This window comes from Natator depressus, chromosome 9 (genome assembly GCF_965152275.1).
Source record: "Natator depressus isolate rNatDep1 chromosome 9, rNatDep2.hap1, whole genome shotgun sequence".
Classification (NCBI taxonomy): Eukaryota; Metazoa; Chordata; order Testudines; family Cheloniidae; genus Natator; species Natator depressus.
The window spans coordinates 94,907,646-94,921,518 of record NC_134242.1 but is presented as its reverse complement, the minus strand read 5'-3'; the positions used below and the strand labels follow the sequence as shown (position 1 = coordinate 94,921,518).

Here is a 13,873-nt window from a genome sequence, read left to right as displayed (position 1 = left end):
TCAGAGTGTCTTCTGTGCCAGGCCTGGCTCCAAGCACATAGATGGCCTTTAAGAGATAATGAATGACATGTGTCTTCAGTTCTGGGACTGGGTGTGCTCTCTATCACGACGGGGAAAAGCAGTGCCCATAGGACCTGACCCTTTCCCCTGGGTATCCATTAAAGGATTATGCTGAAAAGAAATAAAATCTCCCCCAAAAGCAAACCCTTGGAAGGTTTATCAGCAAATTATAGAATCACAAAAGTGTAGGACTGGAATGGACCTCAGTAAATCATCTAGCCCAGTCCACTGCACTCAATGCAGGACTGTACAATAACTAGATTGTGGGCCATCAAAGTGAGCTCTGTTAAGGCACAAGGGCAGCCCATGGCCTAAAGTTACTGGGTCAAGTCACACCTGCTTTTCGTCAATGTAGCACGTCCACATTAAGGGTTCACACTGATGTAACATCATCGATGTAGTCAAACTAGTAAATTTTTGAATGGAGACCTAAGTGACTCAGGAAGGGCAACAAGCAAGGAAAACAAGCAATCGTACACAATTGTATACACATCTGCTGCTTTTTTTTAATACTGTAAATAGATCAATCAAGAGTAGATCATGCCCAGCTGCCATTCAACCTACCCATCAATAACTGGCTGACCTGGAACCATTCTGAGGCTTCGGTGCAGCAATTTGTAAAATGCTGATGGCTTCTATTCGTGACTATACCAAACATGCAGGTGACTCGGAGCCTGCATAATCAATGCGAGGTTCGTCTTGGCGCATCACTGCCAGTCACAGAGGTTCCAATACAAGTCACAACTTTCTGACCATCACGCAATCTATGAGCAAATAAACTGCAGCCTGATTTATACACCCAAAGCCCAACGGAAGGCCCACCAAAAGCATAAGGCAGAGTACTGCAAGTACGAACAAGAGGGAGTACTGCAGCAATACTGGCCAATGGAAGCCCGACAAAGGGGCTAGCATCCCATCACACACTTTTGCTTATTCCTTTTCGACAGTGTTCCCGCAACAAGAAAGGGCATGTCAGAGACACAAGGGGAAGCAGCGATTACTGTAAAAATAAGACACCCTTCTACATGCATAGTACAATCCATCAAAGCAAGTGTTATTCAGTGCCTTTTAAACAACCACCATCCAGCACTTACAATGAAACCTACTAGAGACTTCTAACAAGAATTCACTTTAGTGAACTGTCTGCCTAGTATTTAGGCCCCAGGTCTCTAAACAGCTGCACGTGTTTGATATTATGCGTGTGAATAAAGTTAAGCACGTGCATAGGTGCATTCAGGATCCTGGCTTTAGAGTGCGAGGGCCCAGGTTATTCCCCCCCCCCCCCACCTTGCAACTAGTACAGTTCTGTCAGCCATTACATCGCACACCTGTATCCGAAGTGTCACCCCCACCGCTCCGCTGGGTGCAAGGAGCATGGTGTGTGGAAGGCATGAGAGTGCAGTACATTTATTTGTGAGCAACCTGAAGATGCAGAAGTTTGTCCCTTTCTCTTGGTAAAAAAAAAAATCCGTCTTTAGGAAGCATGTTTGAAGGCACGCTCTAAATTAGGCAGGAAAATCGCTGCTGGACAGAAGAACTAGATGAGGGAGAACAAACAGGCCGGGTCAAAGAGACTATGGGCTGCAGGTGGATTCTGGGTTTGGGTTTCCAATATGAAGATGGTGATTTCTGGCTCTCTTGAGTTTAACAATACTACCCCCCCCCCCCGCGATGTTTGCACACCTCCCTCTCCAAGCCCCGCGCCCGTCAGGGCAGGTCAGGTCAGCCCCCCTCCCAGCACTTCAAAACAGCCACAGAAGCAGTCCCCGTGGTCGGTATTAAAGCTCCTGCCAGGTTTGGGCTTGGACTGCTTCAATCGCTGGGGGTCAGGCGCGAACGAACCGGGCAGCGAGGGACTCGCGTCCCAGCAGCAGCCCCGTGAGCCCGGCCACCCCGTGGAACTTTCGCTCGCTGCGGCCCCGCGGCTCCGCCCGGCAGGACCCCGGGGCTGGGGGGCAGGGAAGAGGAGTCGGATCCCGGGGGGCTGAGGCGAAGCAGGGGGCGCCAGGCCGGCTGCGCACGGAGGGAGAGCCGGGGAAGGGGAGCGGTCGCTTACCGGCGACGCTGGAGTCGAGGCGGGCGGCGGCTTGCAGCAGGCAGTAGTAGCGCTCCATTTCCACCTCGGAGATCCGGATGCGCTCCGGCCCGGGGCGCGCCAGGGCCATGCCCGAGGCCGAGCGCCCCGGCGTGGGGCTCGCCAAGGCCGGGCTCCGCGGGGAGGGGGATGCAGGTGAGTTGGTCCCCGCTGCCAGCCAGCCGGTCTCCCTGCTAGTGCCGGGCTGGGCTCCCCATGCTCGCCCCAGCCGGGAGCCAGCGCCGGATCACCCCCGAGATCCGCTCCCCGGCTGCTGCTTGCCCGGCTCAGCCTGGCCCCTCGCCTCCGCGGCGGGCAGCGCCAGCCCCGGGCCGAGCCGCGCCTCCGGCGCTCCGGGCAGCCTGGCCTGCGCGCCCAGCACTGCGGAGCCGCCGGCTGCCCAGCGAGCCCGGCAGGGCCGCTCCCTCCAGCCCGAGCGCACGGGACCTTGGCTGGGAGTTTCCCCTTCTGGGGACGACTCGGGAACGCCTCGCCCTGCAGCGGCCGGGGACGGGGCCGTTCCTCCCTCCCCGGCGCCTCCCGGAGGAGCGGCTGGCGAGGGGCAGGGGGCTAAGCCCGGACCCCAGCCCTGCCCTGGCGCTGCCTCCCCGGCTCGCTGGTGCGCTCAGGGCGCAGCGGGGCTCTGCGCGCACGGGGTGGCCGGGATGCGGGCAGCCTTCCCCACGTACCGCCCAGCGGGACGGGGAGAGTCGGGTATGCGAGCCAAGCTGTGCCATCGCCAAGGATGGGACCCCCTCCCCTCTCTGCAGCGGGTAGAAGGCAGCAGGGACCTGCCCTTTACCCTCCACCCCAGCTATTCCTCGCCTAGCAGCAAGCATTGGCTTTCCCCTGCTCTAAATTAGGCAAGCCCCCCAAGCGTGAAATCCTGGCTCCGCTGAAATCAGTGGGAGTTTTCCTATTGTCTTTAAAGGGACCAAGAGTTCACCCCCCGGCTTTATCAAAGCCATTGGCTGTGAGGGCGGAGATATTTTACAGCCTGCTGCTGCCCATCAGCCTTCAATGCCCAGGCCCCATAGATCAGTGATAATCTGGGTTATTGGAATAAGGGACAGGGGTGTTAAATGTCCAGTGAACTTAAGTCTTCTAGAAAGTAACACAACAGGCTTTGTTTGGTGGCCACAGGTTGGATGCAGGTGCCCTGACCTGCCTCAATGGGCCTCAGCCCTTCCTGGAGAGACCCTTTGGGTCTGAGGAGGTAGTTGAGTCACCTCATCCTAACTCTTCCTTCTGGTTCTCAGCTGAGGCCATCAGCCAGAAAGCCAGCTGCCACCTGCATCGCTGCTATGTCATACCAACCACTGCATCTTAAAGCAAGCCTTGCAATTCCTAGCACAGTAACGTGGTCAGGTCAGGCTTGAGCCATTGCCTGGGCTTAGAAGTGCCTCTTCCCTGTTAAGGCTATTGGCCCAAGCAGCATCTCCTCTCAGCTGTGTGAAATCATCCAAACCTGATGGCCCCCTTTTAAATTACACTCTGCAGCAGGCTGAAAGGGACAGGGTCAGTTCCTGGACAAGACAAATAATACTATTACCTCCCTAGCTGCTCCTTCCCATCTACATTTTCAAAGCAGCATGTTCGATTTGAGCTAGAATTTTGTCCAGCTCTATTTAAAACCAAAGTCTTTTTGTGTTTGGTAGCCGGGCTCCAGCACGGTTGCCTGAAACAGAGCTGGCGCAGAATTGTTTGGTCTCAGAAACATGTTAAACCAGCAGTGTGCTTTAGCAGCTAGGGCTGACCCCTGTCAGCTTTGGTGATCAGATGTCAATGGCTAACATCCTGCCAGCTCATGCAGATCCGAGGCTACTGCGATGGGATACTCTGCAGGGAAACAGCTGTTTTTAATTATGTTGATTTCCCATAAAACCATAGAATATCAGGGTTGGAAGGGACCTCAGGAGGTCAGCTAGTCCAACCCCCTGCTCAAAGCAGGACTAATCCCCAATTTTTGCCCCCATCCCTAAATGGCCCCCTTAAGAATAGAACTCACAACCCTGGGTTTAGCAGGCCAATGCTCAAATACTGAGCTATCCCTTCCCCCTTTGGCCTGGCCCTTTGCCTTCCAGCATTCAGGGCTAGTCATTATTTAGGCAGGCTATCAGATTAGGGTGCAAACTCTGGCAAGAGTCATATTTACAGGGCTTCCATGGTTGTTTAACACTTGTTTAATTTTATAAGAAAAATTTCCCCACAAATGTCGTGGTTTAGTTACCAGTTCAACCAATGCTTTCTCCTTGTTTCTGACACAGCAGATGCCATCCTGGCTGTCTCTTCTTTCTCGTGGTTCGGGTAGAGGAATCATCACTGAGGTCAGGACTGTGCACAGTTCTAGCAACAGCATGAAATCATAGTTGCTGCCCAACAAGCAGAAAGAGTGCAATGCATGGAGTTTGTGTAGGACCTACCAAAATATGTTTGTAAAAAAATTAACAGGGAATTGGTGGGTCAGAAAATTATTAAGGGGAGATTCATCCGTTCAAATCCTGCCTAGGCTGGTAGAGAGATAAAATGTTACCAGCTGCTGATTGGGGATAGGGTGGATCTAAGAGAGTTGATGGTCTCAATACAGTTCCAAAATTGACATACATTGCATACAAAACAGTCCACTCCTATCTGACATCGATTTTCTCTTTAGTGGCAGGTCTCAGCAGAGAGGCCATGAATTAAAGGAGCATGGAGATGAACCCATGTTCCCATCCTAGGGCAGTCCCTGCCGGTCTGCACAGAGCTGTAGCAGCAGGTCAGTCGGGCACTGCTTGCACAGCTGTTGTATGCTATGCAAATAAAATGAGCATGCCAGGTTCCAGCAAGGGTTAAGTTAATACCTTGTGTAAGCATTCCATTTCAAAGGGGCTTGTGTGTGAGAGGGCGCAGTTATTTGTGAATGAATAGTATCTAATTTAAAAGGAGAGAGATTTAGAATCCAAGAGCCTTCAGGTAATATTGTGTTTGCACCGGTCTTGGGCCTCCACTCTGGGGTTCTCATTTAAAAATATCTTTCCAACATGCTAGGGTATTCCAAACTAAGGAACGTTTCCCAGATGAGTTCAAAATGCAGATTTGCCAGGCAATCTAGCCACCGAGTCAGATTCTCTCTCCTACAACAAGGTTATAAGACCACTGTCTTATTAAGGATGTTTTCAGTGATGCTTTAGTGTTTTCCCTGGGAAATTAACTGCTGAGCCATATTTCTGGGGGTTTTGTTTGTTTGTTTGGGCAGTGCAGGGGCTGATATTTCACAGTCAATCAGAACACAGGAAGCGCCCCTCTCTAGTTCAGTGTGTTGTGTAATTGTACTTAATTTTTTAACATTGACACGACTGACAGCGAACGCCAACCTAATAGTTCAGTGAATGGAGACTCCTGTCTGGCTGTGGAGTGCTGGATCTGTTTATGTTCTTAGGGCCTTCGAGGAGAGGATACACTCACCTCTACTAAAGCAACCCCAGCAATTGCAGAGTGGAGAGAGATTAAAAATAGTCAACGCGTGCAAAGCTAGGGACTCAGACATGGTGCAGCTGTGGAATAGCCAAGGAGCTGTAGATCAGTAACTTATTGCAGTAAAGCCATTGCCCCACTTCCACACCACCTCAGTTGATGCAGAGATTAGCAGCAGCCCCTTGCTGTATGATTGGTTTCAGAGTAGCAGCTGCGTTAGTCTGTATCTGCAAAAAGAAAAGGAGGACTTGTGGCACCTTAGAGACTAACAAATTTATTTGAGCATAAGCTTTCGTGAGCTACAGCTCACTTCATCGGATGCATGCAGTGGAAAATACAGTGGGGAGATTTTATATACACAGAGAACATGAAACAATGGGTGTTACCATACACACTGTAACAAGAGTGATCAGGAAAGGTGAGCTATTACCAGCAGGAGAGGAAAAAAAACCTTTTGTAGTGATAATCTAGGTAGGCCATTTCCAGCAGTTGACAAGAACGTGTGAGGAACAGTAGGGGGGGAAAATAAACAAGCGGAAATGGTTTTACTTCGTGTAATGACCCATCCACTCCCAGTCTTTATTCAAGCCTAAGTTAATGGTGTCCAGTTTGCAAATTAATTCCAATTCAGCAGTCTCGCGTTGGAGTCTGTTTTTGAAGTTTTTTTGTTGTAATATTGCCACTTTTAGGTCTGTAATCGAGTGACCAGAGAGATTGAATGTTATAATTCTTGACGTCTGATTTGTGTCCATTTATTCTTTTACATAGAGACTGTCCAGTTTGACCAATGTACATGGCAGAGGGGCATTGCTGGCACATGATGGCATATATCACATTGGTAGATGTGCAGGTGAACGAGCCTCTGATAGTGTGGCTGATGTGATTAGGCCCTGCGATGGTGTCCCCTGAATAGATGTTCATTCTACTTTGCCACAGAAGGTGTCTCTCTGCAAGTGGGAGCCACAGGACATGGCTTGACTGGCTCAGCACCAGAGAGTTCTCCTGCACTGACCTCCAGTGTTTTGTGAGATGCTGCAAATGTCTTGGTGTCTATGGCCAGCGTTTAGTTACACATGCCCAGGCACCTAGCGACATTGATATTGACCAGCTCTGCTGCCATCAAACCCAAATGAGACAGCCCAGTAAGAGCAAGATCTTCTAAGCCTGAGCCATCAGTGCCGGCTCTTTTTTATTGGATACGGATACCTTCGCGCCACCCCAGGAGACATCAGCAGCCAGATACAACTGACAGATGCAAAGCATGTAAGAGAAAACACTGGGCACAACTTCCATTCAGAGTCCAGGGGGGTTTCTGGTGAAACAGAAGGCAAGGTTTGCCCGTTAAGGATTTAGTGTTTAAGTGTTGAATAGGTAGCTATACTGCCACGCAGCCATAGCAATGTAGCCATGTACAGACATGATTGGCCCAAAATATCACGAGCCAGTTTCCAGGGGAAACCTCTTATGCGTAGGTCAAAGAACACACAGGTACAGCTTCTCCTCAACAGTATTCCCTCACATTGCTGCATTACAGCAAAATCTTCTCTTTTACGTACTGTAGTTATTTTTCAAGCCCTCCATACACTTGCCATCTCTCCAGCATGCTGCGGCAGTGATGGATTTCCAGAGGAGGCAAAGTCTGGGTTGATCCTATTTTGCACTGGCTGATGAATGGACACTCAAACAGAAGCTACCAGTCCTGTTCTTCTGGCTGAAGAGGCTCTCCATCCTAGGGCATGATCCCACAACATGCTAAGCGATATGGTGCTCAGCTCCTTGCAAGATGGGACCCCTGGGATGATGTTCTTCGACTGCACTGGAAGGGAACAAGGCTCCACAGGGAGCAGGACAGATCTCATTCCCTTGGAAAGGTTATGTTAGAGTTTCCACAAGACTCCTCTACTTTCCGAGTTTTATTCCATGTGGGCTGACAGCAACAGACCATCGGGGAGTGGGAGAATTTCCCCATTAATTTAATAATTTCAGCTCATACTTCAGTAAAACCCAGTTCTGACAAAGGCCAACATAGCCTGTATGGGACTGATGCTATTTGGTGAAAAAACACAGCAGAAATCCCTGTTCAATCAAACAAGTCGCTCTTTACATGTTGCCTTTTAAACAAACCCAGACATGTAACTCCCCATGCCACTGTAAGCTCCTTCTGAGGCTGATCTGAAGAACCAGAGACCATTCCCCAGCATAGCTCCATTTTGGAGCAACAGCCATTCTCCCTCTTGGAAAGGCTTCAGTTTTTATTGCTCCCGCTTCTGACTGCTGCTCCTTCCAACTGTGTGGCCAGGCTGAAAAGCCAGGAACTCAGATGCGGAATTTCCTTTCAATTGCCCCAGCCCCTCTGCTCTGTCAGAAGCTGCCCTGTTAGACCTGGAGAAACGCCTGCACCTAAGGAAGAAATCAATTGGCTGAACTCTCTGCATTGCCCTCTTCTGCAACTGGCAGCCTTAGGCTTCGCCTGGCCCAGGGAATTTTGGCATGCTTATCACTGAGTGGATTCCCCTGGCACGCTGGTAACTCACCACTGTTTCTACACACAGCACTGGTCCCAGTGGAGCACAGGCAATTGCACTGCTATGATGCACTGGGCTCACCACCCTCATCAGTCTCCACTAGGCCGGATTCTCTTTGTAAGGGACAGCGATAGGCAACCCCTCACCCCCACGTCCTCCAAGCATCCTCCGGCTGTGCCCAAGTCCCTGTTCACAGAACTCTCCGATCCGCTGTTCCCAAAGGAGCAGTTCACACCAGTTTGTTAGATTCAACTCAGAATCACCACATCACTTAACACATAGCGCTTTATAGAGACAAGAAGAAGAAGTTTATTATCAAAGAACTGAGATTCGAGTGAACGAGAGTGAGAATACTGGAAACAAGTGGTGATATATAAAACAAAATCGTAACACACTTTCTAGAGCCTACACATAAACAACAAGGCATTCCCCTATCTCCTACAAGGTAGCTTACCCCTGTCATTTCCCCAGGATTTTCAACCAGTTTGGCTGCAGTCCCTTCTTATGAGATCAAGGCTGCTGGCCGCTTGTCTTGACAGATGGATGGAATGAGGGTGTGCCTCTGTACTGCTTAGTTGTACCCCCAAAAGTTCATTGTCCTTATGTAAATAGGGCTCTCTCTCTCCTGCTGGGTCACTTCTGCCTGTAAATTTCCTCTCTTTGAAGATTTCACAATCCTTCATTAGCATTTGACTCATATAGTAAATGGAGGCCCACTGTGAACCAGACAATATTTAATTTACATGGAAGCAGGCAGCTAGAAACATAATTCTTGCCTGAAAGAAAACCAACTTTTTACCCTTCAGGTGACCAGTCTCATGACAGACCTTAAGAACATATTTTTCAGCGTATACACATAACTCCTTATACAACATCCATTTTGCCATTATTATGACGACCAATGGGACAGAGGCTTTCATCAGAGCCCCTCCATGACATTCCTTTGGTGAATCCAGAGTAGCCCTCTGCCCGTTGGCATCCATGGTCTTTGGGTCACAGTGACCTATGTAGTAGTGGGGGAGACTGACGCCTCAGTCCCATCTTGTGCCCTTACTGTGACAGCTGCTGAAGTTTAGGAAGCTCCAGCTACAGTCCCTCTACCCTGGTTTCCAACTAGCAGATTCACATAATTCAGGAAATCAGTTGCTACGTTCCTGTTTATCACCCCTATCTCATCCACAACAATTGGTTCTGTACATTGGTCTCTGGCCAAACCCCAGCCCAAGGCCTTCCCCAGGTGAGCGTTAGCGGGTTTAAGGCCCTGGGATGCGCACATAGATGATGGCTTATTTGATGCTGGTGCTCCCTAGGAAAATATCCACAAGCACTAATGGCCCCACAGAGCAGCAGGGCAATCTAGCACTTTCACGCCCAGAGCTGGAGCTAAGAGTTTATATTTTAAGCAATCCTGGAAACTGGAAAAACAGGTTTAGCTAAATTTAGTTTGGAACTGACCCGAAGTGAAAGGAATATGTTCATTGCTGGTATAAGTATATTGACATCAAAGAGCTTATACCAGGGATGAACTACCTTTTACATACCCAGCAATTTCAGCAGAGTTTAAAGTGCATCAGATACATAAGCTCACTTGTCTACAGTTTACCAGTGTCTTAGCAATAAGTCAGGGGACAGGGACACTACCTGGTCCCCAGTGAACAAGAGGCTAGCTTCAGTTCATCTTCTCTAGAACCTACCACGGAGAAGGTGAAATCCTGGCCCTACTGAAGTCAATGGCAAATAGCAAATAACCATCTGGCCACCACACCTCACATCTTAGAATCATAGAATATCAGGGTTGGAAGGGACCTCAGGAGGTCATCTAGTCCAACCCCCTGCTCAAAGCAGGACCGATCCCCAACTAAATCATCCCAGCCAGGGCTTTGTCAAGCCTGACCTTAAAAACTTCTAGGGAAGGAGATTCTACCACCTCCCTAGGTAACGCATTCCAGAGTTTCACCACCCTCCTAGTGAAAAAGTTTTTCCTAATATCCAACCTAAACCTCCCTCACTGCAACTTGAGACCATTACTCCTTGTTCTGTCATCAGCTACCACTGAGAACAGTCTAGATCCATCCTCTTTGGAACCACCTTTCAGGTAGTTGAAAGCAGCTATCAAATCCCCCCTCATTCTTCTCTTCCGCAGACTCAACAATCCCAGTTCCCTCAGCCTCTCCTCATAACTCATGTGTTCCAGTCCCCTAATCATTTTTGTTGCCCTCCGCTGGACTCTTTCCAATTTTTCCACATCCTTCTTGTAGTGTGGGGCCCAAAACTGGACACAGTACTCCAGATGAGGCCTCACCAATGTCGAATAGAGGGGAACGATCACATCCCTCGATCTGCTGGCAATGCCCCTACTTATACATCCCAAAATGCCGTTGGCCTTCTTGGCAACAAGGGCACACTGTTGACTCATATCCAGCTTCTCGTCCGCTGTAACCCCTAGGTCCTTTTCTGCAGAACTGCTGCCTAGCCATTCAGTCCTGAGTCTGTAGCGATGCATGGGATTCTTCCATCCTAAGCGCAGGACTCTGCACTTGTCCTTGTTGAACCTCATCAGATTTCTTTTGGCCCAATCCTCCAATTTGTCTAGGTCCCTCTGTATCCTATCCCTACCCTCCAGCGTATCTACCTCTCCTCCCAGTTTAGTGTCATCTGCAAACTTGCTGAGGGTGCAATCCACACCATCCTCCAGATCATTTATGAAGATATTGAACAAAACCGGTCCCGACCCTTGGGGCACTCCACTTGATACCGGCTGCCAACTAGACATGGAGCCATTGATCACTACCCGTTGAGCCCGACAATCTAGCCAGCTTTCTATCCACCTTATCGTCCATTCATCCAGCCCATACTTCTTTAACTTGCTGGCAAGAATACTGTGGGAGACCGTGTCAAAAACTTTGCTAAAGTCAAGGAACAACACGTCCACTGCTTTCCCTTCATCCACAGAGCCAGTTATCTCGTCATAGAAGGCAATTAGATTAGTCAGGCATGACTTGCCCTTGGTGAATCCATGCTGACTGTTCCTGATCACTTTCCTCTCCTCTAAGTGCTTCAGAATTGATTCCTTGAGGACCTGCTCCATGATTTTTCCAGGGACTGAGGTGAGGCTGACTGGCCTGTAGTTCCCAGGATCCTCCTTCTTCCCTTTTTTAAAGATGGGCACTACATTAGCCTTTTTTCAGTCATCTGGGACCTCCCCCGATCGCCATGAGTTTTCAAAGATAATGGCCAGTGGCTCTGCAATCACATCCGCCAACTCCTTTAGTAGCTGGGGTAAAATCCCGGCCCTGTTAAAATCAATGGCTAAGGCGTTCAGCTATAATCCTGGAGGTTGTAGGTTTATGCCTCATTGGATCGCATATGGAAAGGCTGCTCCAGTTCATCCAGATGTAAAACTGGTACCTGGTCAATAGGATTAGGGAAGTCAAAGGCAATTGGATGTGACGCCGGCCACATCACTCCCTTGCGTACCAGCGGCTATGGAAACTGCCATGCTTTAAACCGCATCAGCCATCTGTGGCTTGGGGCAGACTGAAGTAAAGAGGGGAGGCTAACCCTTTTGGGAAGGTTGGACTCCATGCCCGAGGACTGAGTTGGAACCCTGCTTAGGTTCATTTACTTTACTTTCTTGCTATAAATACTAGTACATGGGGGGGGGGAGGGATATGCTGTTGCAGTCTGCAAAGTCTTCTGCTGCAGAGTCAGCTCACCACTTTAGATCCCACTATTTCAAAAGTTTCAAAGCGAGCCTGAAATCAGATTGTAATGTTTCCACAAGCAGCTGCAGGAAGGCCACCTTTTCTCTCTCTCACACACATGCACACGGAGATGCAGATGGATCTGTTTTTGCCCTTATCGCACTGAAACAAACAAATATGGAGTGAGGGGTGTGAAGGCCTGGTGTATATGCAAGCGGGCTTTGACGTTTTGAAAACTTGACCTTAAAAGTCCTTATTTTAAAAAAAAAAAAGAAAGGTCTGAACATTAGGAAATGCCCATTATGTCTCATTTCAAAAACTTCTCCAATTCATAGAGTTAGAATTTAAGGCCAGAGAGACCACTAGATCATCTGGTCTGACCTCCTGTATTGCACAACCCACCCACACCACCCAGCACCCCAACAGTAACCCAATGTCAGAAATAAGAGCAACATAAATGAGACCCACAGGAGACCAGACTATTATGTGCCCCAAGCACTGCATAGGAGGGACCAAGGTGCACCAGTGCCTGAGGCCCCCGCAGTAGCAGGGAAATGATTAAATGAGATACACCCAGAGAATCCTGGCAAGTGACCTGCACCCACATAATGCAGAGGAAGGTGAACACCCCTTTCCCCCCCACCAAGGGTCCCTGTCAATCTGACCTGGAGGAAAATTCCTTCCTGACCTCACATACGGTGAGCAGTTAGACCCTGAGCATGTGAGCAGAAACCATCCAGCCAAGCACCTGAGGGGGAGAACGCTCAGTACCCCTGCCCGCCTTAGCTATTAAATAGATATTTTAAACGTTATCGCGATGGTTCAGAGCTTTCTGAAGTATTTGACAATTCACATAAGTCTCACACCACTAACTTTACTCCCACTCTGTTCCTGCCGCTCTTTATAGCCAATTCAGATAAAAAGCCTTTGCAATTGTTCAGATCATTTTACCTATCACTCACTACAGTATAATATACAGTACAATAGACTATTAAGATTCCCAACATGTATATTTGGTTTCCAGTAGTACATGCTACTCCGTAAAGGTTAACTTTAGTTTTAAATAGCTCCGCCATCTGTCCTGCGATGGTTCACAGAAGCTTAATAATTAAAGAGGCAGAAACAGAATTTCTCAAACTTTTTTTTTTTTGGCAAACATTTTAATTTGAGTCAGACACACTCATCTTAAAAATAAACACACACAGCGCGTGAATTGCTCCAACAATTTGTAATGACACTGAATTTCATTAGCACAAATCCTAACCTGCATTTCATCAACTCCAGGCAGTTTAGAGATTGGGCTCTGATCTTCTCTGCTGTGCTTGTAGCATGGAAGACAAGATTGCTGGGAGCTGAAAACCAGCTGATAGTTTCAGTTACTCCTTACCCAAGTCCCCAGTATATAACATTGTGCATGAAGGCCAACATTTTCACACTTGGTGCCTAGCTAAGCGGTCTGACTTGCTGAGGAGCTGAGCAGCTGCAGTTCCCACTAAGTTGGACCTTTGGGTGCTCAGCACCTCTGAAAATGAAAGTACTTGTGCATCTAAACTCAAGCACCCAGGTTTTTATATTTTGACCCAGGGCATTATTTGTGGATTGGGGATGTGTGTCCACAGCAATAGCTACAGATGTGCAGTGTTTTATTTATCATTAGTAGAATTACTATTCAGTGGATTGACAAAAGATACAGTAACGTAGACGCTACCATACTCTTCCCTTGTGGTGTCATTCTTGTTGACAGCAGTGGGAGCTGCCCATGGAGAATTACGTATGGCTCTGTTGACCCAATCCAGTACCCACTGAAGATAGTGGGCATCTTTCCACTGACTCCCACAGGGTTGGATCAGGCCCTATGTGAGGAATAAAGCACTGTGTATTACGTGTAACCGACCACACCTCTCCCCATTTACCTCCTGCATTAGGAACTGCATCTTTTGCTTCTATGATAAACCATTTACTTGCTCCTGCAAATGAGGGTTAGGAGCATCCCAGGAGACAGATGAGGCAAAAATATTAATCAGAACAACATACCAAAGTTTATTGATTACTTC

At 48.6% G+C, this 13,873-nt stretch overlaps 1 protein-coding gene across 2 annotated transcripts in view; it reads right to left on the bottom strand.

The window, feature by feature from the left end:
- The window catches only part of MCF2 (MCF.2 cell line derived transforming sequence), a 95,860-nt gene extending 93,560 nt beyond the window's left edge, over positions 1–2,300 (bottom strand). For both annotated transcript variants that reach the window (XM_074962683.1, XM_074962685.1), the window contains exon 1: positions 2,117–2,300. In XM_074962683.1, the coding sequence (XP_074818784.1) occupies positions 2,117–2,225 (109 nt within the window). In that variant the 5' untranslated portion in view covers positions 2,226–2,300. The remainder of the gene's footprint in view (positions 1–2,116) is intronic.
- Between the last annotated feature and the right edge of the window lie 11,573 nt (positions 2,301–13,873).